The sequence below is a fragment of the Crotalus tigris genome, unplaced genomic scaffold, assembly GCF_016545835.1.
Source record: "Crotalus tigris isolate CLP2741 ecotype Arizona unplaced genomic scaffold, ASM1654583v1 scf7180000024349.2157984, whole genome shotgun sequence".
Classification (NCBI taxonomy): domain Eukaryota; kingdom Metazoa; phylum Chordata; class Lepidosauria; order Squamata; family Viperidae; genus Crotalus; species Crotalus tigris.
Window position 1 is genome coordinate 180,822 of NW_024100518.1, and position 12,274 is coordinate 193,095.

General features: G+C 41.7%; 1 protein-coding gene across 1 annotated transcript in view; it reads left to right on the forward strand.

Annotated features, from left to right (window-relative positions):
* The window catches only part of LOC120300699 (kinesin-like protein KIF26B), a gene marked incomplete at its 5' end in the record, with an annotated part of 121,150 nt that overhangs the window by 91,053 nt on the left and 17,823 nt on the right, over positions 1-12,274 (forward strand). Inside the window, one exon of the mRNA XM_039327024.1 lies at positions 1,308-4,683. Coding sequence (XP_039182958.1) covers positions 1,308-4,683 — 3,376 coding nt within the window. The remainder of the gene's footprint in view (positions 1-1,307; positions 4,684-12,274) is intronic.

Below are 12,274 nucleotides of genomic sequence, written 5' to 3' on the forward strand. Positions count from 1 at the left end.
CTTCTGGAAACTCTCCCATGCAACTTATTGCTGTTTAAGAAATGCTATATTGTGAATCTGTGTATAAATGCAGACCCAGTATTTCAAACTTTTCAAAAGGTCATTTCCATTGCAGACTGTTTTTCAGATCTGACCAGTTTGGGGACAGTTCTAGCAGAGATCTTTCTTGTCTTTCAGATCTTGCCTTAATTTCAAAAGTTCCAACAGTTCCTATTAGTGTTTCTGTTAGAAATGCTAGCTGGAAGCACTTAAGAGTTTTTTTGTAAGAGTGAATTAACTTCATTTTCAAATGTCCTGGTAGTTCTTGGGGATTCTGTGGTTGTTGAAAGTGAACAAAACAAAATCCATAACTTAAGGGAAGAAAGGTCATTTTTTTTTCTCCTGTGGAAGCATCTTCACCTGGCTAATTATAGGCCTAACAAATCAATCAGTATTTTGAGATCCAGTGAAAACTCTCTATTGGAGAAGCAGATAGTATGGGAGATTCAAAAGCATCAGAGAACAGCAAGATCAGCTGCTATCATCTTCCAGCATTATCAAAACTTAAGCAACAGTATCAAAAATATGACTCATTAAGCCATCTAGTAAGTGTAATTTGGGTTATTTTTTTTAATTAGGCGGCACAATATTTAACTCTGTAATATCATTGTATTGAGGGATAGTGAGTGGCTGAAAAGATAACTTTAGATGGATTTCTGAGGATCACATTGCTTCTCTGTGCATCTGAATGTTTGCAAATTTTGTAATGTTTGCAAATTTTATAAGAAATGTGTAGAATTCACTAAATTAAAATGCTTGAAATCAGTTAGTATTCTTTTCACCTCAAAATTATTTTTTTACTCATGATGATGCTATCTGAAATAGCAGTATGGTCACTTTGTGTGTGTGTGTGTGTGTGTGTGTGTGTGTGTGTATACCCCTGCTTAAAATGCACAAGCAATCTGTGCAGTTATGTGTTGTAAAGATTTGACCATTTTCTCCATGACATCAGACAGCATGACTGTTGTGGAGATAGTTCCTAATAACTGTGATAAATTACTGGACTCTTTCCCATTCTAGTACCCTCCCCGTATGTGTTGGGTCCAGAACCGTCAAAATTCCCATTGAGCATTATAACTGAGTATTTTGAGAATTATTATTCCAACACATTTGGAGAGCATCAGATTGGGAAAGGCTTATCCTGAATGAGGCCCCATTACGCAATGGCATCCCAAGTACTAGAAGACATATCACATCTTACTTGAGTGCATTGGTTCTGGAAAGCATTTTCTGGACTTCTAACTCTTTATCCCTCTTCTGATTTCTAGTATACATCAAGCTCTTCTGGAGGAGAAAGCTCTTGTGAAGAAGGGAGAATGAGGAGACCAACCCAACTTAGACCTTTCCATTCACGGAATGTTGTTGATCCAGACTTCCCAATTCTTCATTTGTCAAGTGATCCAGATTATTCTTCCAGCAGTGAACAGTCATGTGACACTGTCATTTATGTCGGTCCTAATGGAACAGCTCTTTCTGACAAGGAGCTGACTGATAATGAAGGCCCTCCTGATTTTGTCCCTATAGTTCCTGCTCTTCAGAAAGCTAAAAATGAAGGCAAGTTGGAAGACATGAATGAGACAGCCCCTGAAAGAGATTGCTTGAAGTGCAATACATTTGCAGAACTCCAAGAGAGATTAGACTGCATTGATGGCAGTGAAGAGACAGACGGATTTCTTTTTGAAGAACTGCCAGTTCAGTTTAACTCAGACCCAGTGACTAAATGTTCTTTATCAGGCCAAGAGACAGAGCACTGTAGTGCATCAGATCCAAGCAGGGAAGATGACTTGGTGGTCTGCCAGGAACCTGATAAAGATGCCAAGGAAAACTTAAATGCTACCGCCAGCCAAATTCAGGGAGGTCACTCCCCTGTTCACAGTAGGATGCTTAATGAGATTTCCACTCCTCAGGCCCATTGGAATGTTACAGGTAGTCCTAGTAGTCAGATTAACAGTTCTCAGCAACCTCACTGCACAGACCTGCAAAGCAGCCGAGAAAGCCTTAATAGCAGTGGCTTCCTGGAAAATAAGCCACGGCCAATGGGATCACCGCGCCTTGGTATTGCAAGCCTTTCAAAGGCCTCCGATTACAAACCACCAGCTTCTCCTTCTCAGAGGTGCAAAGTTTATACTCAGAAAGGGGTATTGCCAAACCCAGCCCCTCCACCATCATCATTAAGCAAAGATTCGGGTATGGTATCCAGTGAATCTCTAATGCAATCTGAGATCCGCACCCCTCCCATTGGCATGAGTCCTCAAATCTTGAAAAAGTCACTTTCTTCTGGCAACATCGATTACACAGAGGTGGTTGAAAAAGCAGAGCAGCAACAAGAATCCCTATCTCCAGAGTCAAAGCAGGAGATTTTGAGCACAACTATGGTCACCGTGCAGCAGCCCTTAGAACTTAATGGGGAGGATGAGCTGGTATTTACCCTAGTGGAAGAGCTGACCATTAGTGGAGTTTTGGAAAATGGGCGGCCAACAAGTATCATCAGTTTTAACAGTGATTGTTCTGTACAAGCGTTGGCTTCTGGGTCTAGACCGGTTAGCATTATCAGCAGTATTAGTGAAGATCTTGAGTGCTACTCTAGCACAGCTCCTATTTCTGAACTAAGCATTACCCAGTTCCTACCCCTTCCAAAAATGGGGCTGGTGGACAAAGCTGAAGAAGCTGAAAGTAGACGTTCCTCTATTAGCTCATGGCTGAGTGAAATGAGCACTGGAAGTGATGGTGAACAGTCATGCCACAGTTTCATAGCACAGGCAAGCTATGGTCATGGAGAAGCAATGGCAGAAGCTCCTCCTTCTGAACTTGCAAAAGCAGTTTGCATAAATGACAAGCAAAACCGTTGTACTGAGGATATGTTTGTGTCACCTGAAGGGGTTGACAGAAATACTAATAAATTATCTCCCATCAGAAGCTGTAAAATATCAGCCCTGGAAAAGACTACCGTCACAATATCAAACACTACAAGTGTAAGCAGTTGCGAAGGGTTCCTTCCAATGAAGACTAACATTACAGTATTCCCACGTATTTCTGTCAATTCTTTTAAGGCCCAAGAAGGTCATGAAGCCATAGCATCAGTATCATCATCAGCCAGAACTCCCTATCTTCACGAAGGAAAAGAATCCAATGCAAGAAAAGACCTAAAATTTGATGATCCTTGGCTAAAGAGGGAAGATTGTGCAAAAAATGAACATGGTCTCAAGGCTGAAACAGTACCTGACCAAAATAAGAAACAAAATTCTGCCGACAGGTTCAGTAGCAGCAGTGGAGAGATTTCAAGTTCACCAGGAACTGAAAACCCAAGAAGGGTGATAGATGAATGTGAAACGGGACTGCCAGGCTCTGCAACCCACAGCCCCCTTCATTCTACTGAAAGTTTGAAAAATGGCAGCCTTAGCAGAGGATTCCGGAAGAACAACAAGTTGGAGGAACTGGATGTCATTTCCTATCATTACGTAGAGGAGAGTGGTGGCATGAGCTCTTCTGTGTCATCCCAAACATCGAAAGCTAGCTTGGAAAGAAAGATAGCTTCTCCCAAGCATGGTGTTCTAACCCGCCCCAAAGGAACACCACCATTACCTCCTGTGAGGAAATCTAGCCTTGAACAGAAGAATAGAGCCAGTCCCCAGCACAATGCTTGTAGCAGTAGCACCAGCAGCTCTTCCAACCAACCACCCTCTTTTTTGGCTAGCTTTCCTGACGAACCAAGTGGGAAACAAAAAGGTTCCAGTATGGAGAGTGGAAGCAATAGCAGCAGTAAATTATTTAGTGCAAAACTAGAACAGTTGGCTAGCAGAACCAATTCTCTTGGAAGGTCTAATGGGAGTCATTACGAGTGCCTGTCTTTGGAAAGGGCAGAAAGTCTATCTTCTGTCAGCTCCAAGATGAACATTGGAAAAGACACCACCATGCCCAGAGCCAGCAGAAGCCTCAACCGCAATGCAATATCCTCTCCAACAAACTCCGGCTTTTCCCAGTCTGCAGGAGCTTCACCAAAAGCCAGTCAATCAAAGATCTCTGCTGTGAGCAAACTCCTTTTGGCAAGTCCAAAGGCTCGAAGCCTGGCTGCTTCCACCACCAAAACCCTTAGCTTTTCAACCAAGTCCCTTCCTCAGTCTGTGGGACAGAGTTCAAGTTTGCCTCCAAATGGAAAGAACATGTCCTGGTCAACTCAGTCTCTTAGCCGGAACCGAGGCTCTGGTCTTTCTTCCAAATTACCGCTCAGAGCTGTTAATGGGAGGATTTCAGAACTGCTGCAAGGAAATGCTGGCACCCGAGGAATGCAGCTGTGCAGGAACTCAGACACAGATGAACGCAGCAGCATTCATGGAGACAAGAAGCCCTCTGTTCATCTGCTTCCTTCACCATACAGCAAGATCACACCTCCTAGGAAGCCTCATCGCTGCAGCAGTGGTCACGGAAGTGACAACAGCAGTGTCCTGAGTGGGGAGCTTCCTCCAGCCATGGGGAAAACAGCTCTGTTCTACCATAGTGGAGGAAGCAGTGGATATGAAAGCATGATCAGAGACAGTGAAGCCACAGGAAGCACTTCTTCTGCACAAGACTCTATGAGTGAGAACAGCAGCTCCATCAGCGGCAGGTGCCGAAGTCTTAAAACCCCCAAAAAACGTTCAAATACAGGTATGTCCTCGATGGGTGTCTCAAAAAAAAGTTGAGCTTACAAGTAAGTTAGACTGGCACCACATGGCAAGGTAAGCATTCAACAATGACAGAAAATAGTAATGAATTATGCTTAATGGTGGCAGTGCACAAAGTCAAAATATGAGTATATAGATCCTATATTATAAATACAGAACTCTGATGCTGCATTCTGACACAATGTCTTTTCCAGAAATTAATCCATTAATTAATCAAGACAATCTATATGGCCGCTTGTCTCACAGAAGTGACTCTGGGTAGCATACGAAGGTTTAAAAACCCCAGTAATGAAAAAGAATAGCCCATGATGCCCTGAGGTAAATAATACATTCCAGTCCGAAAATCCCATCCATAACAGTGCTTGCCTAGCTGGCCTTAATGCTTAGGAAACAGGCAAGTCTTCAGAACTTAAAAAATGCTAATAGGCCACCCAGATTTTGAACCACCCAGATCAGGACCACCCACATCTTTGGGTGGATGCAGTTCAACAAGGCAAGGGTCTCTTCTGAGGGGGAAAAAGGAATTTCCTACTTGGAAGACTCTGTGTGATACATTGAGGAAGACCAAAACATTGTCTACTAAAACAACTGTTGCCAACCTTGTGCCTTTCAGGTATGCTGAGACAACAGCTCTGATCATTTCTGATCATAGGGCTGACTAGGAATTACTATGGGGCTGTTGTCATAACATATCCCAAGAGCACAAGTTCAAGAATCTTTCAAAAATATGGTTGACATTCAGTAAATGAAATTCACATTAAATGTCTTTCATAGTAACCAAAGGAAATAGGGTGGTTTTATTTGAGAGATGGGGTTAGGGTTAGAGCTAGGGTTTATATATGACTGAGATGTCAAACATGTTAATAAACCGTCAAGCTTTCAAGAAATAAGAACCACTTGGATTTCTGGAAAGATCTTTATTGCTAGTAGAGAAATGCAACTGTATGTTAAATGCCTATCAAAAAGCCTATCCTAGTGTGGTTAAGGGAAGTTACTCTAATTTTCTTCTGCTGCTGCTTCCCTGGAGTCAAAAATCTCCTGCACTGGCCTTTGCTTTTTCCCTTAACTGTCTTAATATCTCCTCTATTTTCCAAAGACATTCCATCACATAAACCCCAAATGTTCTTTTTATTCATTGTCTAATTTCTGAGAGCAGCCTAAGTTTTCCCATACATTATTATGCCCATACATTATTATGATGGTGACTCAGAACTGATCTTTCTTTCTTAATAAAAGAAGGGCAAAGAAGAAATAAACATTTCCTAGTAAGACAGTCGAGTGAAGAAATGTGCCCAATTCTTTCCTCTCTAGATATCTTTAATTTTCTTCTTGGCAAGGTATTTCAGAAGTGGTTTGCCATTATCTTCTTCCTAGGGCTGACAGAAAGTGACTGGCCCAAGGTCACCCAGCTGGCTTTGTGACCAAAGACATAGTTTCCTAGTTTTTAGCCTAATGCCTTAACCCACTACACCAAACTGACTCAGAGACCATTGAATTATTCCCAGAGCAATCAAATCACATCCATCAATGATCCATTGGTCAATTTCTACCAGACGACTTGATTTCTGCTTGAATGAATGGATGAAACTAGGTAAATCTTGATCTACCTGATCCTATTTCTGAGGACAAACTTAGCAATACAGCGATCAACAATGAACCTGATTTAAAAATAAACTGCATATATAGAGACGCCACTCCATATCAGGATGTTGCCCTGGGGAGGGAGAAATTAGTTATTCCATTGTGGTTCAAATTCAAACCAAATGGAGGGACGGGCCTTTTCCCACATTTGGCATGTAAAATATAATTCTGCACATAATTGACCAAGCACATGGGCAAAAGTGTGGGCTTTTTAAATGGAGAATTAGCATTGTGCAATACGTTAAAAAACCCATTTCTGCTATTAGCTTCCTGCAGGCAAATAGTCCTAAGCACAAAACAAGACTCCCTGTAGATTAACATGCAGAGGCTTCTGTCAAAGAAGAAACTTCGTGCTTGCTCCTGTATTCTGCCAGCAGCGTAAATTCACATCAAATCAAACCTTTATTTCATTCATAGTTCAGCATACTGGTTGAAATCCAGAAATTCTTAAATACGTACAGTATAGACTCTTCAATCAATTCCCTTTCAAAAAGAGCAGTGTCATTTAGAGCAGGGGTCCCCAACCCCCAGTCTGTGGACCAGTACCGGTCTGTGGCATGCTAGCAACCGTCTGCACAAACAAGCAAAGCTCCATCCGCGAGATGCAGGCAGCACACAAAACCACACACCCTCTAGTCCGCGGACAAACCTCTCTCCACGGAACCAGTCCCTGGTGCCCAAAAGGTTGGGGACCTCTGATTTAGAGTATGGAACGGAGTGAGAAATGTGGCCCTTTCCTCTTCTGTTGGAGGAAAGTCCTTTCCTGTATTAAGTCGTCATTGTACCACCTTCCTCCAGAAAATGGTTTTCAAGCCGCCTTTGATGAGAGGCTCATCAAATGCACATCCTCCATTGGCACCACTTGTAATTGCTTCTTAGTAGGAAGAAGTGAGGTGGGGCTCTGCATCAGCCTGAGTAGTCTCTCATGCTGCAGTTGCATTATCATCTGTAAGAAACTGCCATTCAACAAGGAGAGTTTACTACATTAGCAAACAAAGATGAATGTTAAAATGCAGAGTAATTGTGCCCTTGTGGAGGGAGTTCATTGGGGAGGGCAAGATTAATGTCATCCCTAGGGTAGCTTGCTACTTTCCCGTGATCCTAGAAGATAACAGTCTAGAACAGGGGTGTCAAACTCAATTTCACTGAGGGCCACATCAGCATTGCGGTTGCCCTTGGGGCCAGGTGGGTGTGGCCAGGGTGGGCGTGGCCTACTGGGTGGGTGTGGCCAGCTCTACATCGTTCGCGTCAAGGGTACCTGTGGGCCTGGGCAGGAGTGGGACAGATCTGAGGGACTCTGGCAGAAGGGTGGGACCGGGGCAAGTGCCAAGGCTTGGTCCACTGGAGGAGCCTCACTGTTCCTCTCAGGCCATGTGGGGGGGCTGGATGGTGGTGTGGGCTGCCCGGAGCCCTGGGCAGGAGAGGTCAAATGCCCAGCCTGGCCTTTGAGCACCTATGGCATCAAGCCCAGCCCCACTTCCTCAAGGCTGCTGCTCAAGGTTCTTCTGGTTCCTCACTGTTCCAGACAGCTTTGTGGAACTAAGACTGAATGTATTTCAGCATAGATGGCCACCATAAAATTGTACATTGGCTCCCGGCCAGCCAGGGCCAAGGCAGACGGGGGCTGTTCCCTTACTGTTTCCAGGATGGCTTCGCAGGCCACATGAAACCACTTCACGTGCTGCATCTGGCCCCCGGGCTTGTGTTTCACATGTCTGGTCTAGAAGGTAAATGAATATTTTTTTTCCTGAACAAAAAGTTGGGTGGACAGAAAATACAGTGCCATATTTCTACAATAATTCTACTCGTAAAACAAAAAAGGCTGGTCATCATATGTTGATGTCACAATCCCCTGTTCTCCTTGTTCTCAATTCTCAACCAAAAAGAAGGCATTCGGTGTCAGCTATTCTGACATTGGATGTATTTCTGTTGCTTGACATAGATCAATTACATTTTTGTTCTTATGGAGTAAGATCCTGGCAATAACGTTTAGAAGAGCATAATAAGCATCTGTCAAGGACAGTTTAGGTCTAGCAAATCTAGGCATAATGCAGGAATTTGGATGGCTTGACCTTTGAGGTCCCTTGCAGCAGACTCCCTGGGAATTACTTGCCCTGTTACCCTGATAGAGTTTGCATCTATTGATCTTCAGCATAATGTGTAAAGTTCATCTCTATTGCATTGTGCAAAGAAAATGATGTGCAATGGGCAAGCAAGATTAAACCTGAACCTTAGAATGTAGCTGTTTGGTCCAGTCTTTTGAATTCTCTGTACTGGTTTCCAATTTACAGATAACAAGTTGTATTTAATTGTTAATGCATTAAATATTTTTTTAAAAAAAAATCAGGGTAAAGGCTCTTCCCTCCTCCCTGAAACTGGTTTGTGAAGTGATAAAATCTATCTCTTCCCAGCCTATTTTCTTTGTATTTTTCCCCCTACAGTAAATAGCATAGATGGTGAAAGCACATTCTTTTTTGTGTCAACAGATTTATGAGATCATAAAAACAAAAAATGACTGCAGAATTGACTAAGATTAAGCTGAGCTGCAAAGGAAAGGAGCCTGTTTACACTGAATTTGGATGAGAAGTGTAGTACAGTACTTCAGTTTTTTCCCTCTTCAAGAGTGATCTCCTTCCCTTGATTTGTATCAATTCATAAAAAGATTGGCAAAATGAGTTTTTTTTAAATCAGGAAGCACTGGAACATACCTGATTTGCTGTCATGGATACTCATTGCCATAATGAATATGGTGTGGTACATACGTTCATTTCAGGTCAGGTGACCTTGTCTGGTTTATGAATATTATTAACAGAAATGCTAGCTGTCAGGCGTGATCAATATGAATCGGCATCAGTTCCCACTAAATGGCCACAAAGACTTTTAAGCAAATCACTAACATTGTTAAATTTCACCATTACTTTTTGAAGCTCCATCAGTTCGTGAAAACAATTATTCTTGTTTCACTGCCTCCTCCTCAAACTTTTTTTCTTCTTTTGGTTAGTGCATTATTCAATATCTGAGATCCTTTGAGATGGAAAAGTGATCTAGGGGCTAAAGGATGATTACCTACCGTATTTTCCGGCATATAAGGTGACCCAGTGTATGAGACGACCCCCGACTTCGGCGCTGATTTCCATGCCTAGAAAGTTGTCTTATCCGCCGGAAACTACCGTAATTTCTGGCATATAAGATGACCCCTGATTTCGGCGCCAATTTCTGCGCTTTAGAAAGTCGTCTTATATGCCAGAAAATACGGTATTTGGGAGATCTTTATAATATTGAGAGGAGCTATATACTCACTCTGACTTTGGAAAATCAAAATATCTAAATGAATTGTGAGCATTTGGGGGGGGGGGGAAGATGATCATGGAAGACAGGAGTGTGACTTCATTGCTCCTTTATAATACTGGAGGAAATGTGGTCAAACTATAGCAGTGATGGTGAACCTTTTAGAGATTGAGTGCCCAAACTGCAACCCAAAACCCACTTATGCATCATCGAGTGCTGGGTGGGCGTGGCCCATTGGGTGGGCATGGCCCATTGAGTGGGTGTGGCTGCAGTGGTAACAACAGACTGGGTGGGACTACAAAGTTCAATCAATCAATTCCAACTTTGCAAGACCTTTTTTTTTCCACGAGAAGTTGAAATTGACTGATTGAACCTCTTTTTTTTTTTGCACATGGCGGTGGAGGCGTAAAGTGAAAAGGTTTTATAAAACCCAGCTGAAGGCCTAGGACTGGGGCGACGGCGCGTATGCCCACAGAGAGGGTTCTGAGTGCCGCCTCTGGCACCCGTGCCATAGGTTTGCCACCACTGAACTATAGTATTATTGCTGTAGTGCAAAACTAAAATGTCATGTAATGCTTTTTGTTACTTTTTTTTTTTTAGAAATTTTGGGAAGTGATTGTATTAAACCATCTACAGGCTTCTTTGCTTCTACACAAAATGTGTCTGCTGATCAAAGAATTATAAGTGGGGAGGGGAGGGAATCTGCTTTCTGATCCTAGAGGTAAATTGCAGCAAAGGTTGGAGAAGAAAGCAAAGCAGCCAGTTTACCACAAGAAAGTAATATGGTGGTAAGAAGCAGTGGGTAGCTGCAAAGTAACTGGCGTAGCATGGTGAGTGTGTGTGTGTCAGTATTTTGATGTCATATTATTACATTTCAACACATATCTGCCGAAGTACCCTTCAATCTAAACTGATATAAACATAAGCCTTTTTACAAAAAGTACACTTGCTTATTATGCATATTCTGTTTTCAGTTATGTCATTGTTAAACATAAACTTTGGAAGAAAAAAGTGATAAAACTGTAACTGAAGCAGACCTACAATTAAGTTTTTCACATGTATCAAGGTATCACTCAAGCTCTTAACAACCATCACATATGCTTTGGATTTTTCCAATATGTTACTTATTGGATTCCAATTCCTGTCCCTCAAGATATTTTCAACTCTTTGCAAGCACCTGAGCATCCAATAAATATAATTTGAAACAGCTTTCAAAAACTATGCAGAAATGTCATTATCTCCTCCCTCTCATAGATATTATTTTCTTTTTATAAATTAGGCACTCATGTCCAATTTTTACAGGCCGATCAAAGGACTTGGTTTGCCTCAATAATAATTCATTATTGACGATAAAACTAATTTAGGGCAAGGCAGTACAGAAAAGAGGAGTGCTTGATATTTCAAGACCTGGATTTTTATGTCCAGTCTAGAAAACAGCTTATTACAGAAAGAGAAAACGCCATAGAGTTATTCAGACCTGCCTGCTGGTTGGTTGATTGGTTGATTCATTGGGGTGATTAGCCAGTGAAATTGAGAAACTCAAAATTAGCTCAAGATCATTGCTATAGAAGCATACGAACGTTTATATGGAATATCTGCTTTCAGAAAGACTCCAGTTCTGAGTTTTCCAGTTGGAGTAGTATGGTTAAACATGACTTTTTTTTTTTTAAACAAATCTTAACAAAAACTGTGTTCATAAACTGATTCAAGCTGAAATGGGTTCTGAAATGCAGGAGAGGGTGCACGAACGCAATTAAGTTATACTATGTGCCAGTGGTGGGATTCAGATATGTGAACAACCAGTTCTCTTGTGGATGCTGCTTCCAGAAGTCCATTCTGGGCTGGGCAACAAAAAATTAGCTACCGGTTCTGCCGAAGTGGTGCGAACCGGCTGAATCCCACCATTGCTATGTGCCCTTCTGGGTTCCAGCCACATTTTCTCTTCAAGCAAAACTTTTAAATTTCCTGCCTATACTACTAAACGCACTTAGTCTATATAATATACTGTGCAGGAGACAATGGAAACAATCTATTGAACTAAACACATTTAGCCATCCGAACTTACCTCAAAAATCTAAGCAGGGTTGTACCTGGTTAGTCTTCGGTTGGGAGGATCCAAGGCTGATGACCAGACTGGGAAGTTGCCAATTATGGTTTGAAGGAAGATGGGATTTTCTCATCTCCAAAAGTTTTAAACCCACCAGAGACTGCTGTGTGCAATTTCCTCACAAGGAGCAAATAACTGGAGCACTTGTGGGCAGTCTCAAGTTCTTATCCAGAGGAAATTACAAGGAACTGATTTACTCGCCAGCTCCACTTGTAATGGCGTAAAAAGTTCTTCGATTGCTCTCTGAAAATCAGGTTTGTTAGTTATTTAAGAGGAAATACTTTATTTATTTATTTATTTTAAAAACCAGACTGTATGAGTTTTCCCCTTTGTTCTTTTTTTGATGATTTATTTCACAGGTTTGTGATTTTTGGATATCAGAAAAGCAATAATACAATATGTTCAAAAACTCAGATATCCACAGTATAGGAAATATTTTCTCTTCTGAGATTTTTATAATTGAATCTATAAAATTTCTAACCTAGAATTAATAAGTTGCAATCCAAAAGATCTATAGGATAGTGAGTGAAGAAATATG